Source organism: Nerophis ophidion, linkage group LG20 (genome assembly GCF_033978795.1).
Source record: "Nerophis ophidion isolate RoL-2023_Sa linkage group LG20, RoL_Noph_v1.0, whole genome shotgun sequence".
NCBI lineage: Eukaryota > Metazoa > Chordata > Actinopteri > Syngnathiformes > Syngnathidae > Nerophis > Nerophis ophidion.
The window spans coordinates 33,717,295-33,734,507 of NC_084630.1; the positions used below are offsets into that span (position 1 = coordinate 33,717,295).

Below are 17,213 nucleotides of genomic sequence, written 5' to 3' on the forward strand. Positions count from 1 at the left end.
TCTTATTCAAGAGTGGCTACACAAGGAATGTGACAGCTGAAGCTCATATCTTGCATACGTCGGTGCGTGGTGGTTCTTGAAGCACTGACTCCAGCTGCAGTCCACTCTTTGTGGATCTCCCCACATTTTTTAATCGGTTTTGTTTGACAATCCTCTCCAGGGCGCGGTTATCCCTCTTGCTTGTACACTTTTTTTCTACCACATCTTTGTCTTCCCTTCGCCTCTCTATTAATGTGCTTGGACACAGAGCTCTGGGAACATCCAACCTCTTTGGCAATGACCTTTTGTGTCTTGCCCTCCTTCTTTAAAGTATCAATGGTCATCTTTTGGACAGTTGTCAAGTCAGCAGTCTTCCCCATGATTGTGTGTCATACAGAATCAAAACGAGAGACCATTTAAAGGCTTTTCCAGGTGTTTTGAGTTAGTTAGCTAATTAGAGTGTGGCACCAGGTGTCTTCAATATCTGACCTTTTCACCATATTCTCATTTTCTCAGATGTTGAATTTAGGGTTTTCATTGGTTGTCAGCTATAATCATTTCCTTTTTGGCAAAAAACACTTGAAATGTATCAGTCTGTTTGGAATGAATGTATACATTCTACAAGTTTGACTTTCTATATGGAATTAATGAAATAAGTCAACTTTTTCATGATATTCTAATAATATGACCAGCATCTGTAGATTCATTTGATGCCTCAATCATGACTAATACATTATTCATCATCAGATCGAGGGTTCAAATGTCTGTGGGACGTGTGAATGTTTTCTCTGTGCATGTCTCCTCCCACAAATCACCCAAAAACATGCATGTTAGTTTAACTCAGTGCTTCTCAAATATTTCCCTGGTATTTTCTGCAGTTGACTATTTAAGGTAAATGCAGTGGAATTCATTGTTCAAGTTAAAACAATATCCTCCTTGCTCTGTCACGTCAGCTATTTTTACATGGAGTAGTGAAGGATTCCAAACAAACAAAGATGCCTGATGCAATAAATCACAAAATGCCAAATACCTGTGCTTATGTTTTGGGCACATGAGAATATTGCGTCATAACTATTTGCTAAATGCAGCTGGAAAAAAAGAAGGTAAAAATTATATGTAAATGTTATGTACACCAAAGGTAACTGTCAGAATAATTGTATCTAAGTTATAACAAAACATTATGTTTCAATTACTTCCCTGCGAGCAGACAAAAGCTGTCTTTTAACTTCCCAATCAAAAAGCTTGTAAAACTCCACTGTGTAGGATGGGAAGCGACATGTAGGATGTATTGTAATCCACAGGAAGGGTTTGTCTTGACCCGAGATCTACAAAGCGGAGAGGAAACAGGACCTGACCCCCTTCTAAGCACCTTTTCTTTGAACTGTTTTGTAACCAAAGGTGACGGCTGTTTACAACCCCCCTTCCTTTAGAAACAGCTGTGGCCATGTAATCAGGGAAAGTCCATATAAAAGAGGTGTGCAACCAGTTTATCAGAGCGCTGGATGACACTGTACAAGGGTTCAGGTCTACGTGTTTCTCCTCATTGAGCCAAATTGAATCCTGACTCTGTTTAATTATTTGCTTCTTGTCTGTTTAATGGATGTCATCAGTGTTTGAACCTGACAGTAACGGTACACACCATGTTTGTATTTCTCTGCAGAGCTGGTGGGATCTTTGGATGCCCAGAAGATCGCCACGGTGTCGAGCGGCCGGGCCCATTCCGTGGCGATTAACGAGCAGGGCCAAGTGTTCACGTGGGGGGCCGGTGAAGGGGGTCAGCTCGGCCTGGGGACCACAGAGGCAGCTGTTCGAATCCCGAGGTAACAGTGGGCTTGGCACTTTTTCTATAGTCTGTTAGATATTTTAATTTAATTGTAATTATGAGGATTTTCTTTTTAAATTATATGTAATATCCACCATCCATTTTTTACTGCTTGTTTGTAAGAAATATTAAAGGGATTATTAATGCATTTTTAGTGGTCTTCAAAACAATATGAAACAACATAATTACATTTATGATTTATTGTACAGTACAACCATTCTGATTATATTCAAAATAGATTCATAAAATACAATAAATGTATAGGACATTGTGTAGAAATATAAAAATAACTAACAAAATACACATTTTTATGTAAATTGTAGCAATTTGAGTATATATATATATATATATATATATTAGGGGTGTGGGAAAAAAAACGATTCGAATAAAAATCGCGATTCTCAAATTGTGCGATTCAGAATCGATTCTCATTTAAAAAAAAAAAATATTTTTTTAATTAATTTTTTTTATTAATCTAACAACAATACACAGCAATACCAACAATGCAATCCAATTCCAAACCAAAGCTGACCCAGCAACACCCAGAACTGCAATAAACAGAGCAATTGAGAGGAGACACAAACACGACACAGAACAAACCAAAAGTAGTGAAACAAAAATGAATATTATCAACAACAGTATCAATATTAGTTATAATTTTTAGCATAGCAGTGATTAAAAATCCCTCATTGACATTATCAATAGACATTTATAAAAAAAAGAACAATAGTGTCACAGTGGCTTACACTTGCATGGCATCTCATAAGCTTGACAACACACTGTGTCCAATGTTTTCACAAAGATAAAATAAGTCATATTTTTGGTTCCTTTAATAGTTAAAACTAATTTACATTATTGCAATCAGTTGATAAAACATTGTCCTTTACAATTATAAAATCTTTTTACAAAAAATCTACTACTCTGCTAGCATGTCAGCAGACTGGGGTAGATCCTGCTGAAATCCTATGTATTGAATGAATACACAATCATTTTGAATCGGAAAAATATCGTTTTTGAATCGAGAATCGCGATGAATCGAAAAAAATCGATTTATAATCAAATCACGACCCCAAGAATCGATATTGAATCGAATCGTGGGGCAGCCCTAACATATATATATATATATATATATATATATATATATATATATATATATATATATATATATATATATATATATATATATATATATATATCCTGTTGTCATAATATTTGTATATTATTTTATAACATGTTCTGGTTTATAGCCCTCAATTACAGAAGGTTTAGCAGGCTGAATGTTACACTTCATTAATAAATAGAGAAGGTTAAGACATTGTCACACAATTAATTTGTACAACATGTAATATATGGGACGGCGTGGCGCAGTGGAAGAGTGGCAGTGCGCAACCCGAGGGTCCCTGGTTCAATCCCCACCTAGTACCAACCTCGTCACGTCCGTTGTGTCCTGAGCAAGACACTTCACCCTTGCTCCTGATGGGTGCTGGTTGGCGCTTTGCATGGCAGCTCCCTCCATCAGTGTGTGAATGTGTGTGTGAATGGGTAAATGTGGAAGTAGTGTCAAAGCGCTTTGAGTACCTTGAAGGTAGAAAAGCGCTATACAAGTACAACCCATTTACCATTTATATATATATATATATATATATATATATATATAAATGGTAAATGGGTTGTACTTGTATAGCGCTTTTCTACTTTCAAGGTACTCAAAGCGCTTTGACACTACTTCCACATTTATATATATATATATATATATATATATATATATATATACATATATATATATACATACATACATACATATATATATATATATATATATATATATATATATATATATATATATATATATATATATATATACATATATACATACACACACATGTATATATATTATATACACATATACATACACACACACACACACACACACACAGATATATATATATATATTTTTATACAATATTGTAAATGTTACCATAAATGTACATTTTAAACTTGTACATTTTATCTTCATCTGTCATCCTTACTTTTTTTTTTTTTTTCATACATTTACATAGCACTGTTGATGTACTAATTGATTCATCAGAAACATCCTCTTTTGCTAAAAACTTACTTCTTTTTAGCTATTTTAGGTCATAGATTATAGTAGTGTTATTTTTCAGTTTCAAGCCTTGGACATCCCTGTTGTGTTTCGCCATTACAAAGACATGCATTCATGTGTATTTTTTGTCCTAGGATGGTGAAAAGGTTGTGCGACCACAGCATTGCCCAAGTCATGTGTGGTAACCAACACTGCATTGCACTTTCTCGAGGTATATCACTAACACGCCCCAACATCCACACGTGTCGTGTTCTTACAGTGCGCTGTTCCCTCCATAGATGGTCAGCTGTTCACCTGGGGCCAGAACACCAACGGTCAACTGGGTCTGGGCAAAGGCGAGTCCAGTAAGCTTTTCCCGCAGCCCTTGAAGTCTCTGGCGGGGATTCCGTTAGCGCAGGTCACCGCCGGAGGGGACCACAGCTTCGCGCTCTCCTTGTCCGGAGCCGTGTTCGGCTGGGGGAAGAACAGAGCTGGTCAACTGGGTCTCAATGATAAACAAGGTAAACTTGCACTGGCCTTAGGTCGGTTGGACACATTCTTATTTGTGTTTATTTCCATTTTTCACCATTTGTTTCAAATGAGAATTTGAAAAACTTCCTTTTCTTAGACCGAGCTGTTCCGTGCCACATCAAGTTTCTGAGGTCTCAAAAAGTGGTTTACATCAGTTGTGGCGAAGAGCACACAGCAGCCCTCACCAAGGTGACTTTGTTGTTTAAATGTCAGTAAAACACATGAACCAATTGTGTTTAGAGCCAGAAAAAAACTCATTTGATTCGACTTGTCTGAAAATAGTCATGTCAACAGGAGCATAATTTTTTATTTTTGATTTAAAAACAAAGGTTTGAATTTACAAAAAAAAAGTTAAAGTTTTAGGTTAATAAAGATTATTTATTTTATTTTTTTTTTAGAAAAAGAGTTAAAAACAAAGTCTTACGTTTCTGACAAATCGATAGAAAAATATATTTTTCTGATTGGCAATATTTGAACATATTTAGTTTCAAAATGATGCATTTTCTTTAAAACATGTCCAAAAAGGAGTGGGAAGACACAACGTTCATTTATTCCTACCCCTTTTCCACTTCATATCAATTACTTGTACGGTGGCAGAGGGGTTAGTGCGTCTGCCTCACAATACGAAGGTCCTGCAGTCCTGGGTTCAAATCCAGGCTCGGGATCTTTCTGTGTGGAGTTTGCATGTTCTCCCCGTGAATGCGTGGGTTCCCTCCGGGTACTCCGGCTTCCTCCCACTTCCAAAGACATGCACCTGGCGATAGGTTGATTGGCAACACTAAATTGGCCCTAGTGTGTGAATGTGAGTGTGAATGTTGTCTGTCTATCTGTGTTGGCCCTGCGATGAGGTGGCGACTTGTCCAGGGTGTACCCCGCCTTCCGCCCGATTGTAGCTGAGATAGGCGCCAGCGCCCCCCGCGACCCCAAAAGGGAATAAGCGGTAGAAAATGGATGGATGGATGGATGTTCACTCCCTGTACGGACACATTTTTAACATATTTTTTATTTCACAAAATAAAGTTGTGATGTTATTTAAAAAAAACTTGAATATTTTGAGAATGCATTTGTATTTTTGGAGATTAAAAATCCTAATTAGCCTAAGCGTTTTTATTTCTTATTGATTCAGTTTAAATTAGTTGTGTATAAATGTCAGTAAAAAAACATGAACCAATTGTTTGAAACGGAAAAAAAAGTTAAAAATGTAACTTGTCTGAAAATAGTCATGTCAACTGGAGCATAACTTTTCAATTTTTGATTTAAAACCAAAGGTTTAACTTTGACATAAAAGTTTGAATTTTTTATTGTAAAGATTTTATTTTTTTGAGAAAAAAAGTTGAAAACAAAGTCTGATGTTTCTGACAAATGGATAGAAACATTTTTTCTTCAGATTGGCATTATTTGAACATATTTACAGTTTCAAAATGATGTGTTTTCTTTTAAACATGTCCAAAAAGGAGTGGGAGGAAGCAATGCTTATTTATTCCTACCCCTTTTCCACTTCATATACATATGTTCACATTTCTAGCATATTTATTTTACAAAATTGTATTTATTTAATTTTATTTAAAAAAAAACAGAATATTTTGAGAATGCAGTTATATTTTTTGAGATTAAAAATCCAAATTAGCCTAGGCTGTTTTTATTTTATTGATTCAGTTTAAATGACTTGTTTAAATGTCAGTAAAACACATGAACCAATTGTGTTTATAGCGGAAATTTTTTTTCAATTTAATTTGACTTGTCTGAAAATAGTCATGTCAACAGGAGCATAACTTTAAAATTTTTGATTTAAAACCAAAGGGTTAACTTTACAATAAAAAAGTTAAACTTTTATGTCAATAAAGATAATTGTATTTATTTTTTTGAGAAAAAGTTGAAAACAAAGTCTTCCGTTTCTGACAAATGGATTGAAAAATAATTTTTTCAGACTGGCATTATTTGAACATATTTACAGTTTCAAAATGATGAGTTTTCTTTTAAATATGTCCAAAAAGGAATGGAAAGAAGCAACGCTTTTATTTCTACCCCTTTTCCACTTCATATACATATGTTCACATTTCTAGCATATTTTTTATATAACAAAATTTTGTTTAATTTTATTAAAAAAAACAGAATATTTTGAGAATGCAGTTTTTTGTTTTTTTTTATTAAAAATCCAAATAAGCCAAGCTGTTTTTATTTCATATCGATTCCAGTTGAAATGACTTGTGTTTAAATGTCAGTAAAACACATGAACCAATATTCTTTTTGTCAGGATGGCGGCTTGTTTACATTTGGTGAAGGTTCGAGTGGTCAGCTGGGTCACGGCTCCAACAACAATGAATCTTTACCCCGACGGGTGCTGGAGCTGATGGGCACGGAGGTATCCCAGATCACCTGTGGCAGGTAACCACACAAGGCATTGGGGATCGGATCACGTCAGATCTGTGGTTGAGTCCTGCATGAAACGCTTCGTCCTTCCCAGTCACCACACGCTGGCATTCGTGCCCTCCTCTGGTTTGGTGTATGCATTCGGTTGTAACCGCCATGGTCAGCTGGGCACAGGAACTCAGGATAACGCCCAAAGCCCATTTCCTGTCTTGACTGGCTTCCTGACCAGGAACGGACACAAATCAGGTAAGAATAAAGACGCGCGACACCTCGTACTTTACGCAACTCAAAGCTTGTTTGAGCATCACGCTCGGAAAGAATGTTCTCCATCTGTCTTCTCTATGTGCAGTAACCAACATTTTCTGTGGAGGAGAACACAGTTTCCTATTGTACTCTAATCAGGTATGTGATTACATTTTGTTACATGGTCGTGGGAAAGACAATAGGACGCTTATACAAAGAGGTAATAGTGACTCAAAAATGATCAATAAATCAAATAAAAGTAAATAGGAAATGAAACTAAAATAACAAAGATAGGATGCACATTGTATGACGTAAATATAAATGCAGGATCTAGAGCAGGGGTCACCAACCTTTTTGAAACCAAGAGCCATTCTTGGGTACTGATTAATGCGAAGGGCTACCAGTTTGATACACACTTAAATAAATGGTATTTCTGTCTGTCATTCCGTCGTCCATTTTTCTTCCTTTTACGGAAGGTTTTTTGTAGAGAATAAATGATGAAAAAAAACAATTGAAAGGTTTAAAAGAGAAAACACGAAAAAAATTAAAATTACATTTTAAAACAGTTTATCTTCAATTTCGACTCTTTAAAAAAATCAAAATTCTACCGAAAAAAAGAAGAACTAGCTAATTTGAATCTTTTTGGGGAAAAAAAAAAGAAACATTTATGGAACATCATTAGTCATTTTTCATGATTTGGATGACATGTTTTAAATAGGTTAAAATTCCAATCTGCACTTTGTTAGAATATATAACAAATTGGACCAAGCTACATTTATAACAAAGACAAATCATTATTTCTTCTAGATTTTCCAGAACAAACATTTTAAAAGAAATTCAAAAGACTTTGAAATAAGATTTAAATTTGATTCCACAGATTTTCTAGATTTGCCAGACTATTTTTTTGAATTTCAATAAGTTTGAAGAAATATTTCACAAATATTCTTCGTCGAAAAAACAGAAGCTAAAATGAAGAATTAAATTAAGATGTATTTATTATTCTTTACAATAAAAAAAAAAAAATACTTGAATATTGATTTAAATTGTCGGGAAAGAAGAGGAAGGAATAAAAAGGTATATGTGTTTAAAAATCCTAAAATCATTTTTAAGGTTGTATTTTGTTCTCTAAAATTGTCTTTCTGAAAGTTATAAGAAGCAAAGTAAAAAGATAAATGAATTTATTTAAACAAGTGAAGACCAAGTCTTTAAAATATGTTCTTGGATTTTCAAATTCTATTTAAGTTTTGTCTCTCTTAGAATTAAAAATGTTGAGCAAAGCGAGACCAGCTTGCTAGTAAATAAATACAATTCAAAAAATCGAGGCAGCTCACTGGTAAGTGCTGCTATTTGAGCTATTTTTAGAACAGGCCAGCGGGCGACTCATCTGGTCCTTACGGGCGACCTGGTGCCCGCGGGCACTGCGTTGGTGACCCCTGATCTAGATTAAGCAAAAAATATAATTATAATAATTAAATATTGCATGATATTATTGAAAATGACAAACCGAGCATAGCTGCTGTTGAAATGAATTATGGCCTTGAGCATTTGACATTTAAAGTCAGGATAACAATTAGAAAAAATATTAGAACTGAAGGCAAATCTTGCAAATACTTTTGGAATACTCGCCTTGATATATCCATCCATCCATCCGTCCGTCCAACCATCTTTCGCTTATCCGAGGTCGGGTCGCGGGGGCAGCAGCCTAAGCAGGGAAGCCCAGACTTTCCTCTCCCCAGCCACTTCGTCTAGCTCTTCCCGGGGGATCCCGAGGCGTTCCCAGGCCAGCCGGGAGACATAGTCTTCCCAACGTGTCCTGGGTCTTCCCCGTGGCCTCCTACCGGTCAGACGTGCCCTAAACACCTCTCTAGGGAGACGTTCGGGTGGCATCCTGACCAGATGCCCGAACCACCTCATGTGGCTCCTCTCCATGTGGAGGAGCAGCGGCTTTACTTTGAGTTCCTCCCGGATGGCAGAGCTTCTCACCCTATCTCTAAGGGAGAGACCTGAAACTCATTTCGGCCGCTTGTACCCGTGATCTTGTCCTTTCGGTCATGACCCAAAGCTCATGACCATAGGTGAGGATGGGAACGTAGATCGGTGGGAAAATTGAGAGCTTTGCCTTCCGGCTCAGCTCCTTTTCACCACAACGGATCGATACAGCGTCCGCATTACTGAAGACGCCGCACCGATCCGCCTGTCGATCTCACGATCCACTCTTCCCCCACTCGTGAACAAGACTCCTAGGTACTTGAACTCCTCCACTTGGGGCAGGGTCTCCTCCCCAACCCGGAGATGGCATTCCGCCCTTTCCCGGGCGAGAACCATGGACTCAGCTTGATGTATTCGAAGCAGATTGTGATGAAAAAGTACTGGTATTACGGCCCCCAAAAAACATTAAAGTTAAGGGGAAAAGTTGTAATTTCACAAGGTAAAAGTCTTTATTTTTATTAGATTTTATTTTTGTATTGTTCTTATTTATTTACAGAAATAATTTTGTCTGTCTCTATTGTTTTGTGAATGTGAGTGTGAATGTTGTCTGTCTATCTGTGTTGGCCCTGCGATGAGGTGGCGACTTGTCCAGGGTGTACCCCACCTTACGCCCGATTGTAGCTGAAATAGGCGCCAGCGCCCCCGCGACCCCGAAAGGGAATAAGCGGTAGAAAATGGATGGATGGATTACTGTTTCTCTTGTTCATACCACAGTCCATTCTGCAATTCTACATTTTACAATTTCCCTTGTGGATCATTAGTTTGTCAGAGTCTAAGTCTAAAAAGGTCATCTATAGGAGCACACTGTTTATGTACAGGGACACACAGTTAAAATATACATCATAATCTATACAAAATACAGTACAATACCTTTCAAAATAGATAGATAGTACTTTATTGATTCCTTCAGGAGAGTTCCTTCAGGAAAATATACCCACCAAATACCCATTTACAATTTCATACCAACCTTCCAACAGGTTGACATTAATAAATAAAAAAGGTAATCTTTAAATCCACCAAATCAGTCTCAATATCCTATTATTCAAATTTGATTACAAGGTTGCATCCTGAGAGGTCAAGACCAAAATTATGCGACAAATGTGAATTCTTCAACCATAAGGGGTGTGCGAAATATACCAGGCATAACGTGGGAATACATTTGACTTAAAATGCTAATTAGAAATGTTAAAAGAATGTTAGTTTATTTAAAAAAAAAAAATCACAATCTCATTCCAGATTATCAGGTCTCTACCGGCTATACTAAAGGTTATACACTTTAGATGACGATTTTTCCCTCCTAATAAAGTATAAATAAAAAAATCTAAATATTGCAAGTGACTAACATTTTATGTAAAAAAAAGATGAGAAGAATGCAATATATAAAAAAAACTCTAACATGAGGAAATTAAAATTTTTTCCAAAGTTTTATTGCGATATTAAATCAACACACGTTTATTTATTGAGCACAATTATTACGCAAAAGTGCTTTACAGATGCTTTAGATCAGTGGTCCCCAACCACTGGGCCGCGCCTCGATTGGTACTGGGCCGTGGAAGAATTTTTTATAACCTTTTTTTTCTTATCTTTTTTTTAATTTGTTTTTGTATTTTTCATTAAATCAACATAAAAAACACAAGATACACTTACAATTAGTGCACCAACCCAAAGAACCTCCCTTTTTCATGACAAAAACCTCCCTTTTTCATCCATCCATTTGCTACCGCTTATTCCCTTTTGGGATTGCGGGGGGCGCTGGCGCCTATCTCAGCTACAATCGGGCGGAAGGCGGGGTACACCCTGGACAAGTCTCCACCTCATCGCAGGGCCAACACAGATAGACAGACAACATTCACACTCACACACTAGGGCCAATTTAGTGTTGCCAATCAACCTATCCCCAGGTGCATGTCTTTGGAAGTGGGAGGGGCCTATCCCCAGGTGCATGTCTTTGGAGGTGGGAGGGGCCTATCCCCAGGTGCATGTCTTTGGAGGTGGGACGGGCCTATCCCCAGGTGCATGTCTTTGGAGGTGGGAGGGGCCTATCCCCAGGTGCATGTCTTATGAGGTGGGAGGGGCCTATCCCCAGGTGCATGTCTTTGGAGGTGGGACGGGCCTATCCCCAGGTACATGTCTTTGGAGGTGGGAGGGACCTATCCCCAGGTGCATGTCTTTGGAGGTGGGAGGGGCCTATCCCCAGGTGCATGTCTTTGGAGGTGGGAGGGGCCTATCCCCAGGTGCATGTCTTTGGAGGTGGGAGGGGCCTATCCCCAGGTGCATGTCTTTGGAGGTGGGAGGGTCCTATCCCCAGGTGCATGTCTTTGGAGGTGGGAGGGTCCTATCCCCAGGTGCATGTCTTTGGAGGTGGGAGGGGCCTATCCCCAGGTGCATGTCTTTGGAGGTGGGACGGGCCTATCCCCAGGTGCATGTCTTTGGAGGTGGGAGGGAGCCGGAGTACCTGGAGGGAACCCACGCAGTCACGGGGAGAACATGCAAACTCCACACAGAAAGATCCCGAGCCTGGATTTGAACCCAGGACTGCAGGACCTTCATATTGTGAGGCAGACGCACTAACCCCTCTGCCACCGTGAAGCCCCTATCTCAGCTACAATCGGGCGGAAGGCGGGGTACACCCTGGACAAGTCGCCACCTCATCGCAGGGCCAACACAGATAGACAGACAACATTCACACTCACATTCTCACCCTTTTTCATGACAAAGAAAAAAAAAAAATCAAATGAAAAATTTAGCCCGCCGGGCCGCGGGAAAAATTATCAAGCGTTGACCGGTCCGCAACTACAAAAAGGTTGGGGGCCACTGCTTTAGATTACAAGAAGCTGAATAGAATCATGAATAACAATTCATTCACAATAAAAAAAAAATCATGAATTCATTTAAGTAAAATCCAAGATTGTAGAAAATGATACTTTTACTTATATATTAAAAACAAATCATGAATTAATTCAAATAAAATCCAAGATTGTAGAAAAAATACTTTCAGTTATATGTAGAGTTAACAAATGTTTTCAGCCTGACTTTAAACAAAGAGGCCTGCCTCTCATAACCTATTTCATGAGATTAAAGCCATAGTATTACAACATTAAAGTTTGTTGGTGAAAAAAAAGTCAGCAATTATGAGAATTAATTTTTAGTAATATTAATAGAAAACATTTTTTGGGGGGGGGGAATTATGAAATACCAAAATTCTACACATTGTTTTTTTTTAATGAGAACAAGGTGATATTACAAGAATAAAGTTGTAATTAATCAAGAAAAAAATAGTTTAAGTTTTACTTTAAAATGTATTCTCTTGGTTCTCAATTTTTTTGCGTTTTGGACTTTTGTAATATTTAGTTTTCTTCTCCTATATCATGACTTTTTCCTCATAGTTTTACCATTTTTTTTCTGCGGATCCCTGATTATTTCTGCACCTCTAAACATCTAACAATTGAATAACAATAATTGCTTTGAAAAGCATGAATGTGTACTGTACATGTAATCTGTCATTATAGGCAATGTTACATCTTCTGATTGGCTGAAACGTCAAATGTATTCTCGCATTCCACCACTGGGGGGCGCTACAAGCGAGCAAAAGTTTTTGTTCAATGCAACGTTCTATTTATACCAGGGGTCACCAACGCAGTGCCCGCGGGCACCAGGTAGCCCGTAAGGACCAGATGAGTCGCCCGCTGGCCTGTTCTAAAAATAGCTCAAATAGCAGCACTTACCAGTGAGCTGCCTCTATTTTTTTTCTTTATTTCATTTATTTACTGGCAAGCTGGTCTCGCTTTGCTCGACATTTTTAATTCTAAAAGAGACAAAACTCAAATAGAATTTGAAAATCCAAGAAAATATTTTAAAGACTTGGTCTGCACTTGTTTAAATAAATTCATTTATTTTTTTACTTTGCTTCTTATAACTTTCAGAAAGACAATTTTAGAGAAAAAATACAACCTAAAAATGATTTTAGGATTTTTAAACACATATACCTTTTTACCTTTTAAATTCCTTCCTCTTCTTTTCTGACAATTTAAATCAATGTTCATGTAATTTATTTTTTTTATTGTAAAGAATAATAAATATATTTTGATTCAATTCTTCATTTTAGCTTCTGTTTTTTTGACGAAGAATATTTGTGAAATATTTCTTCAATCTTATGATTAAAATTCAAAAAAATTATTCTGGCAAATCTAGAAAATCTCTAAAATCAAATTTAATTCTTATTTCAAAGTCTTTTGAATTTCTTTTAAAATTTTTGTTCTCGAAAATGTAGAAGAAATAATGATTCGTCTTTGTTAGAAATATAGCTTGGTCCAATTTGTTATATATTCTAACAAAGTGCAGATTGGATTTTAACCTATTTAAAACATGTCATCCATCCATCCATCCATCCATCCATTTTCTACCGCTTATTCCCTTTTGGGGTTACGGGGGGCGCTGGCGCCTATCTCAGCTACAATCGGGCGGAAGGCGGGGTACACCCTGGACAAGTCGCCACCTCAAATACTAAAATTAATCTTAATCAGGAAAAATTACTAATGATGTTCCATATATTCTTTTTTTAATTTTTTCAAGAAGATTCGAATTAGCTAGTTTTTCTCTTCATTTTTTTCGGTTGAATTTTGAATTTTAAAGAGTCGAAATTGAAGATTAACTATGTTTGAAAATGTAATTTTAATTTTTTGTGTATTTTTTCCTCTTTTAAATCATTACATTAAGTGTTGTTATTATCATTTATTCTCTCCAAAAAACCTTCCGTAAAAGGAAAAAAAATGTACGACGGAATGACGGACAGAAATACAATTTTTTATATATATATATATATATATATATATATATATATATATATATATATATATATAAATATATATATATATATATATATTTATTTATTAGAAGTAAATTGAGCAAATTGGCTATTTCTGGCAATTTATTTAAGTGTGTATCAAACTGGTAGCTCTTTACATTAATCAGTACCCAAGAAGTAGCTCTTGCTTTCAAAAAGGTTGGTGACCTCTGATTTATACTGTAGACTCAATCATGTCTTATGCAATTTTGCAGCTAACTGCCAACAACGGGCTTTTGTGAAGACAAGACAAATTGTGCTCTTACAGCAAAAGTATCAACATAGACTGGAAGACACACACACACACACACACACACACACACACGGGAGGAAGTACCAGAGCCAATAGTAGCCATGAATGTGGTCTCTCTTCCTCCCCCCAGAGTTCTGTGGCCCCGGAGGATTTTCGAGTGACGAATGTCAACAAAAGCCTCACCCGCATCACGCATGAAAGACTAAATTCCTGGAGGGTAAAACTCATGTCCAACGCAGATTCAGGCGCCAGAAAGTAAGCGTAAACACACCAGGGTTCCTTTTAACCGAACCAAACTTGACAAGTTTTGTGTTGTGTTTTTGTCCATATAGCGACATCATCATTCAACTGTCCTCCACTGCTTGTTGGAATGGCAGCTTCTTGGACCAAAGGTACTTCGGTTCCATACAAATTGGTCTAATCGTTTTAAAGATTTGATATAGGTACTATTATAACATATGCATTAACATGTATAGTCTCTTTTTACATCAAGTTGTAGCTGAACGCTAAAATATACAATGAAGTAGGGCGGGGCGATATGTCTTTTTTATATGTGGATATTTTTTAGGCCATATTGCGATACACAATCTATATCTCAATATTTTGCCTTAGCCTTGAATGAACACATGATGCATATAATCACAGCAGTATGATGATTCTATGTGTCTACATTAAAACATTCTTCTTCAAACTGCCTTAATAAATGCTAAAACTTTCATGCAGAGAGGGAAATCACAACTAAGTCAATTTAGCAAAACTATATTTATTAAACAGTTATTAAGCAGTGGCACAAACATTCATGTCATTTCCACAACAGAAAGTGCAAGATTGTCAGAGACATTTTAAAAGAAGCTATTAGTGCACTTTTGTGCATGATGTCACACAAGATATTTCATTAACTGTTGTAGTGGCATAAAACACTGAAAGTGATTGTTCCTATAACCCCTTTGTTTCAAATGTTTGTTCCACTTGGGGCGCGGGCATCTTGTCTGACTCACACCTTTTACACAGCCTTCCTTGTCACGTATTCTTCCTTTTTCCGCTTTCCCTCCACTAATTCAAACTGATCCAGCAGCGATAGTGAAGATTGTTTTATTTACAATAATTAAGGAACAAAATACTCGGGAAACAAAATAAATGGTAGCTTATATAAAGCCGAGGTCTACAGACAGGTGAGGTCAAAGACGGTATGCTGGTGCCCGACTGCCAATCACGCGCCCAGCGCGCTCCTGACCCTTATAGGCCTGCGTGGGAACTTTACACCACCTGCAAAGGGTGCACACTGACATACACGCATGAATCACTCAAAAACAATAAAATAAACATAAATTCAAGTATGGCCCTCTATTTGGCTCCAACAACTGTCAATAAAAAATGAGCTGCATAATAGGAAATCAAATAGTGTATGTCCTTCGCTATGTGGTAGGTTCCTGCGGACGTTATCTCCTTTTGTTGTAGACTAGTTTTTTCATACTGTGTTGATCTGGAAATGTTTGCCTCTGCATTTTGATGGTGTGGGCGTGTGGCACCAAATGGAGATGTTGACATGCGGAGTAATCACTCTTCATTCTCGAGCAGGTGACTTTTCAAATGATGCTACATATTAGCAGTAATGCTACTTTTTGTAGCAGCACTTTTGCCCCACACTTGACAAATTACGGTTGTTTGTTCGACATATTCCCACTTGAAGCCACACCACCGCCAGACGATGGAACCCCTGCTGTTTTTCTTAGGAATTAATTCTTTCTTCATTTGTTACCAGATTCGCACCTTTTTTCTCTCGTATTACCACTCGCACGGCTCCGCTAGCATCACAGCTAACGTTCCCCATGCTGATACCTCTCTGCTCTGCGAGGGCGTATACGTATGTGACGTATGACGTAACAGTATGTGACGTGTGTAAAAAGGTGCGCTTGTTTATGTCTCTGAAGTAGAGACAACAAAGTGAGAAAAGTGTAATGCCAGCAGCTAAAAGCAACTGCATGAGAACGTATATCCGAATATCACAATAGTCATTTTCTATATCGCATAGAAACAAACCCGCTATATATCGAGGATAAAGCCATTGTTTACAAATTTGGTAAATAAATAACCCAAAAATTTATATTTTGTTGTTTTCTTACTGTACCGAAAATGAACCGAACTGTGACCTCTAAACCGAGGTACGTACCGAACCGAAATTTTTGTGTACCATTACACCCCTAGTATAAAATAATGTGGGTGTTCCTCAGGTCAGTGTCCCCGGCACCCTAGCTTTCCATTAAATGGTGTGAGGCTTTGCTCATATGAGTGTTTATGAGCTCCGAGAAGCAGCACAACTACCTAACTGTCAACTTTGCCGCCGGCCTGAATGTCACTTGACTTCTCGGAATAGAATCCAAACAGTGGTGACCTTTAAAAATCGGGCTGAGCTCCCTAATCCCTGGAATATTAAAATGCACGGTAGAGATTGACAGATATGACCGATACCTATTATTACGAGTCAAGGAGGCCGTTAACCCATTTTTGGAGCTGATATTCATTTGCATTATTTAAAGGGGAACATTATCACCAAACCTATGCAAGCGTCAATATATACCTTGATGTTGCAGAAAAAAGACCATGTATTTTTTTAACCGATTTCCGAACTCTAAATGGGTGAATTTTTGGCAAATTAAACGCCTTTCTGTTTATCTGTCTTTTAGCGATGACGTCAGAACGTGACGTCACCGAGGTAACACACCCGCCATTTTCATTTTCACATTACAAACACCGGGTCTCAGCTCTGTTATTTTCCGTTTATTCGACTATTTTTTGGAACCTTGGAGACATCATGCCTCGTCGGTGTGTTGTCGGAGGGTGTAACAACACTAACAGGGAGGGATTCAAGTTGCACCACTGGCAAGAAATCTGCCGCCAGACCCTCATTGAATGTACCAGTGTGTCTCCACATTTTACCAGCGATGCTAAGGCAGACATGGCACAGAGATGTATGGATAACCTGCAGGTGCATTTGCAACGATTAAGTCAACGAAATCACAAAGGTGAGTTTTGTTGATGACTTATGTGCTAATCAGACATATTTGGTCGCAGCATGACTGCCAGCTAATCGATGCTAACA

The 17,213-nt window shown here is 37.6% G+C and overlaps 1 protein-coding gene across 3 annotated transcripts in view; it reads left to right on the plus strand.

Moving 5' to 3' along the window:
* Positions 1–17,213, plus strand: part of herc3 (HECT and RLD domain containing E3 ubiquitin protein ligase 3) — a 70,443-nt gene that overhangs the window by 12,172 nt on the left and 41,058 nt on the right. For all 3 annotated transcript variants that reach the window (XM_061881049.1, XM_061881048.1, XM_061881050.1), the window contains exons 3-11: positions 1,640–1,799; positions 4,040–4,116; positions 4,184–4,405; positions 4,513–4,604; positions 6,670–6,800; positions 6,880–7,031; positions 7,135–7,187; positions 14,244–14,368; positions 14,446–14,505. In XM_061881049.1, coding sequence (XP_061737033.1) covers positions 1,640–1,799; positions 4,040–4,116; positions 4,184–4,405; positions 4,513–4,604; positions 6,670–6,800; positions 6,880–7,031; positions 7,135–7,187; positions 14,244–14,368; positions 14,446–14,505 — 1,072 coding nt within the window. The remainder of the gene's footprint in view (positions 1–1,639; positions 1,800–4,039; positions 4,117–4,183; positions 4,406–4,512; positions 4,605–6,669; positions 6,801–6,879; positions 7,032–7,134; positions 7,188–14,243; positions 14,369–14,445; positions 14,506–17,213) is intronic.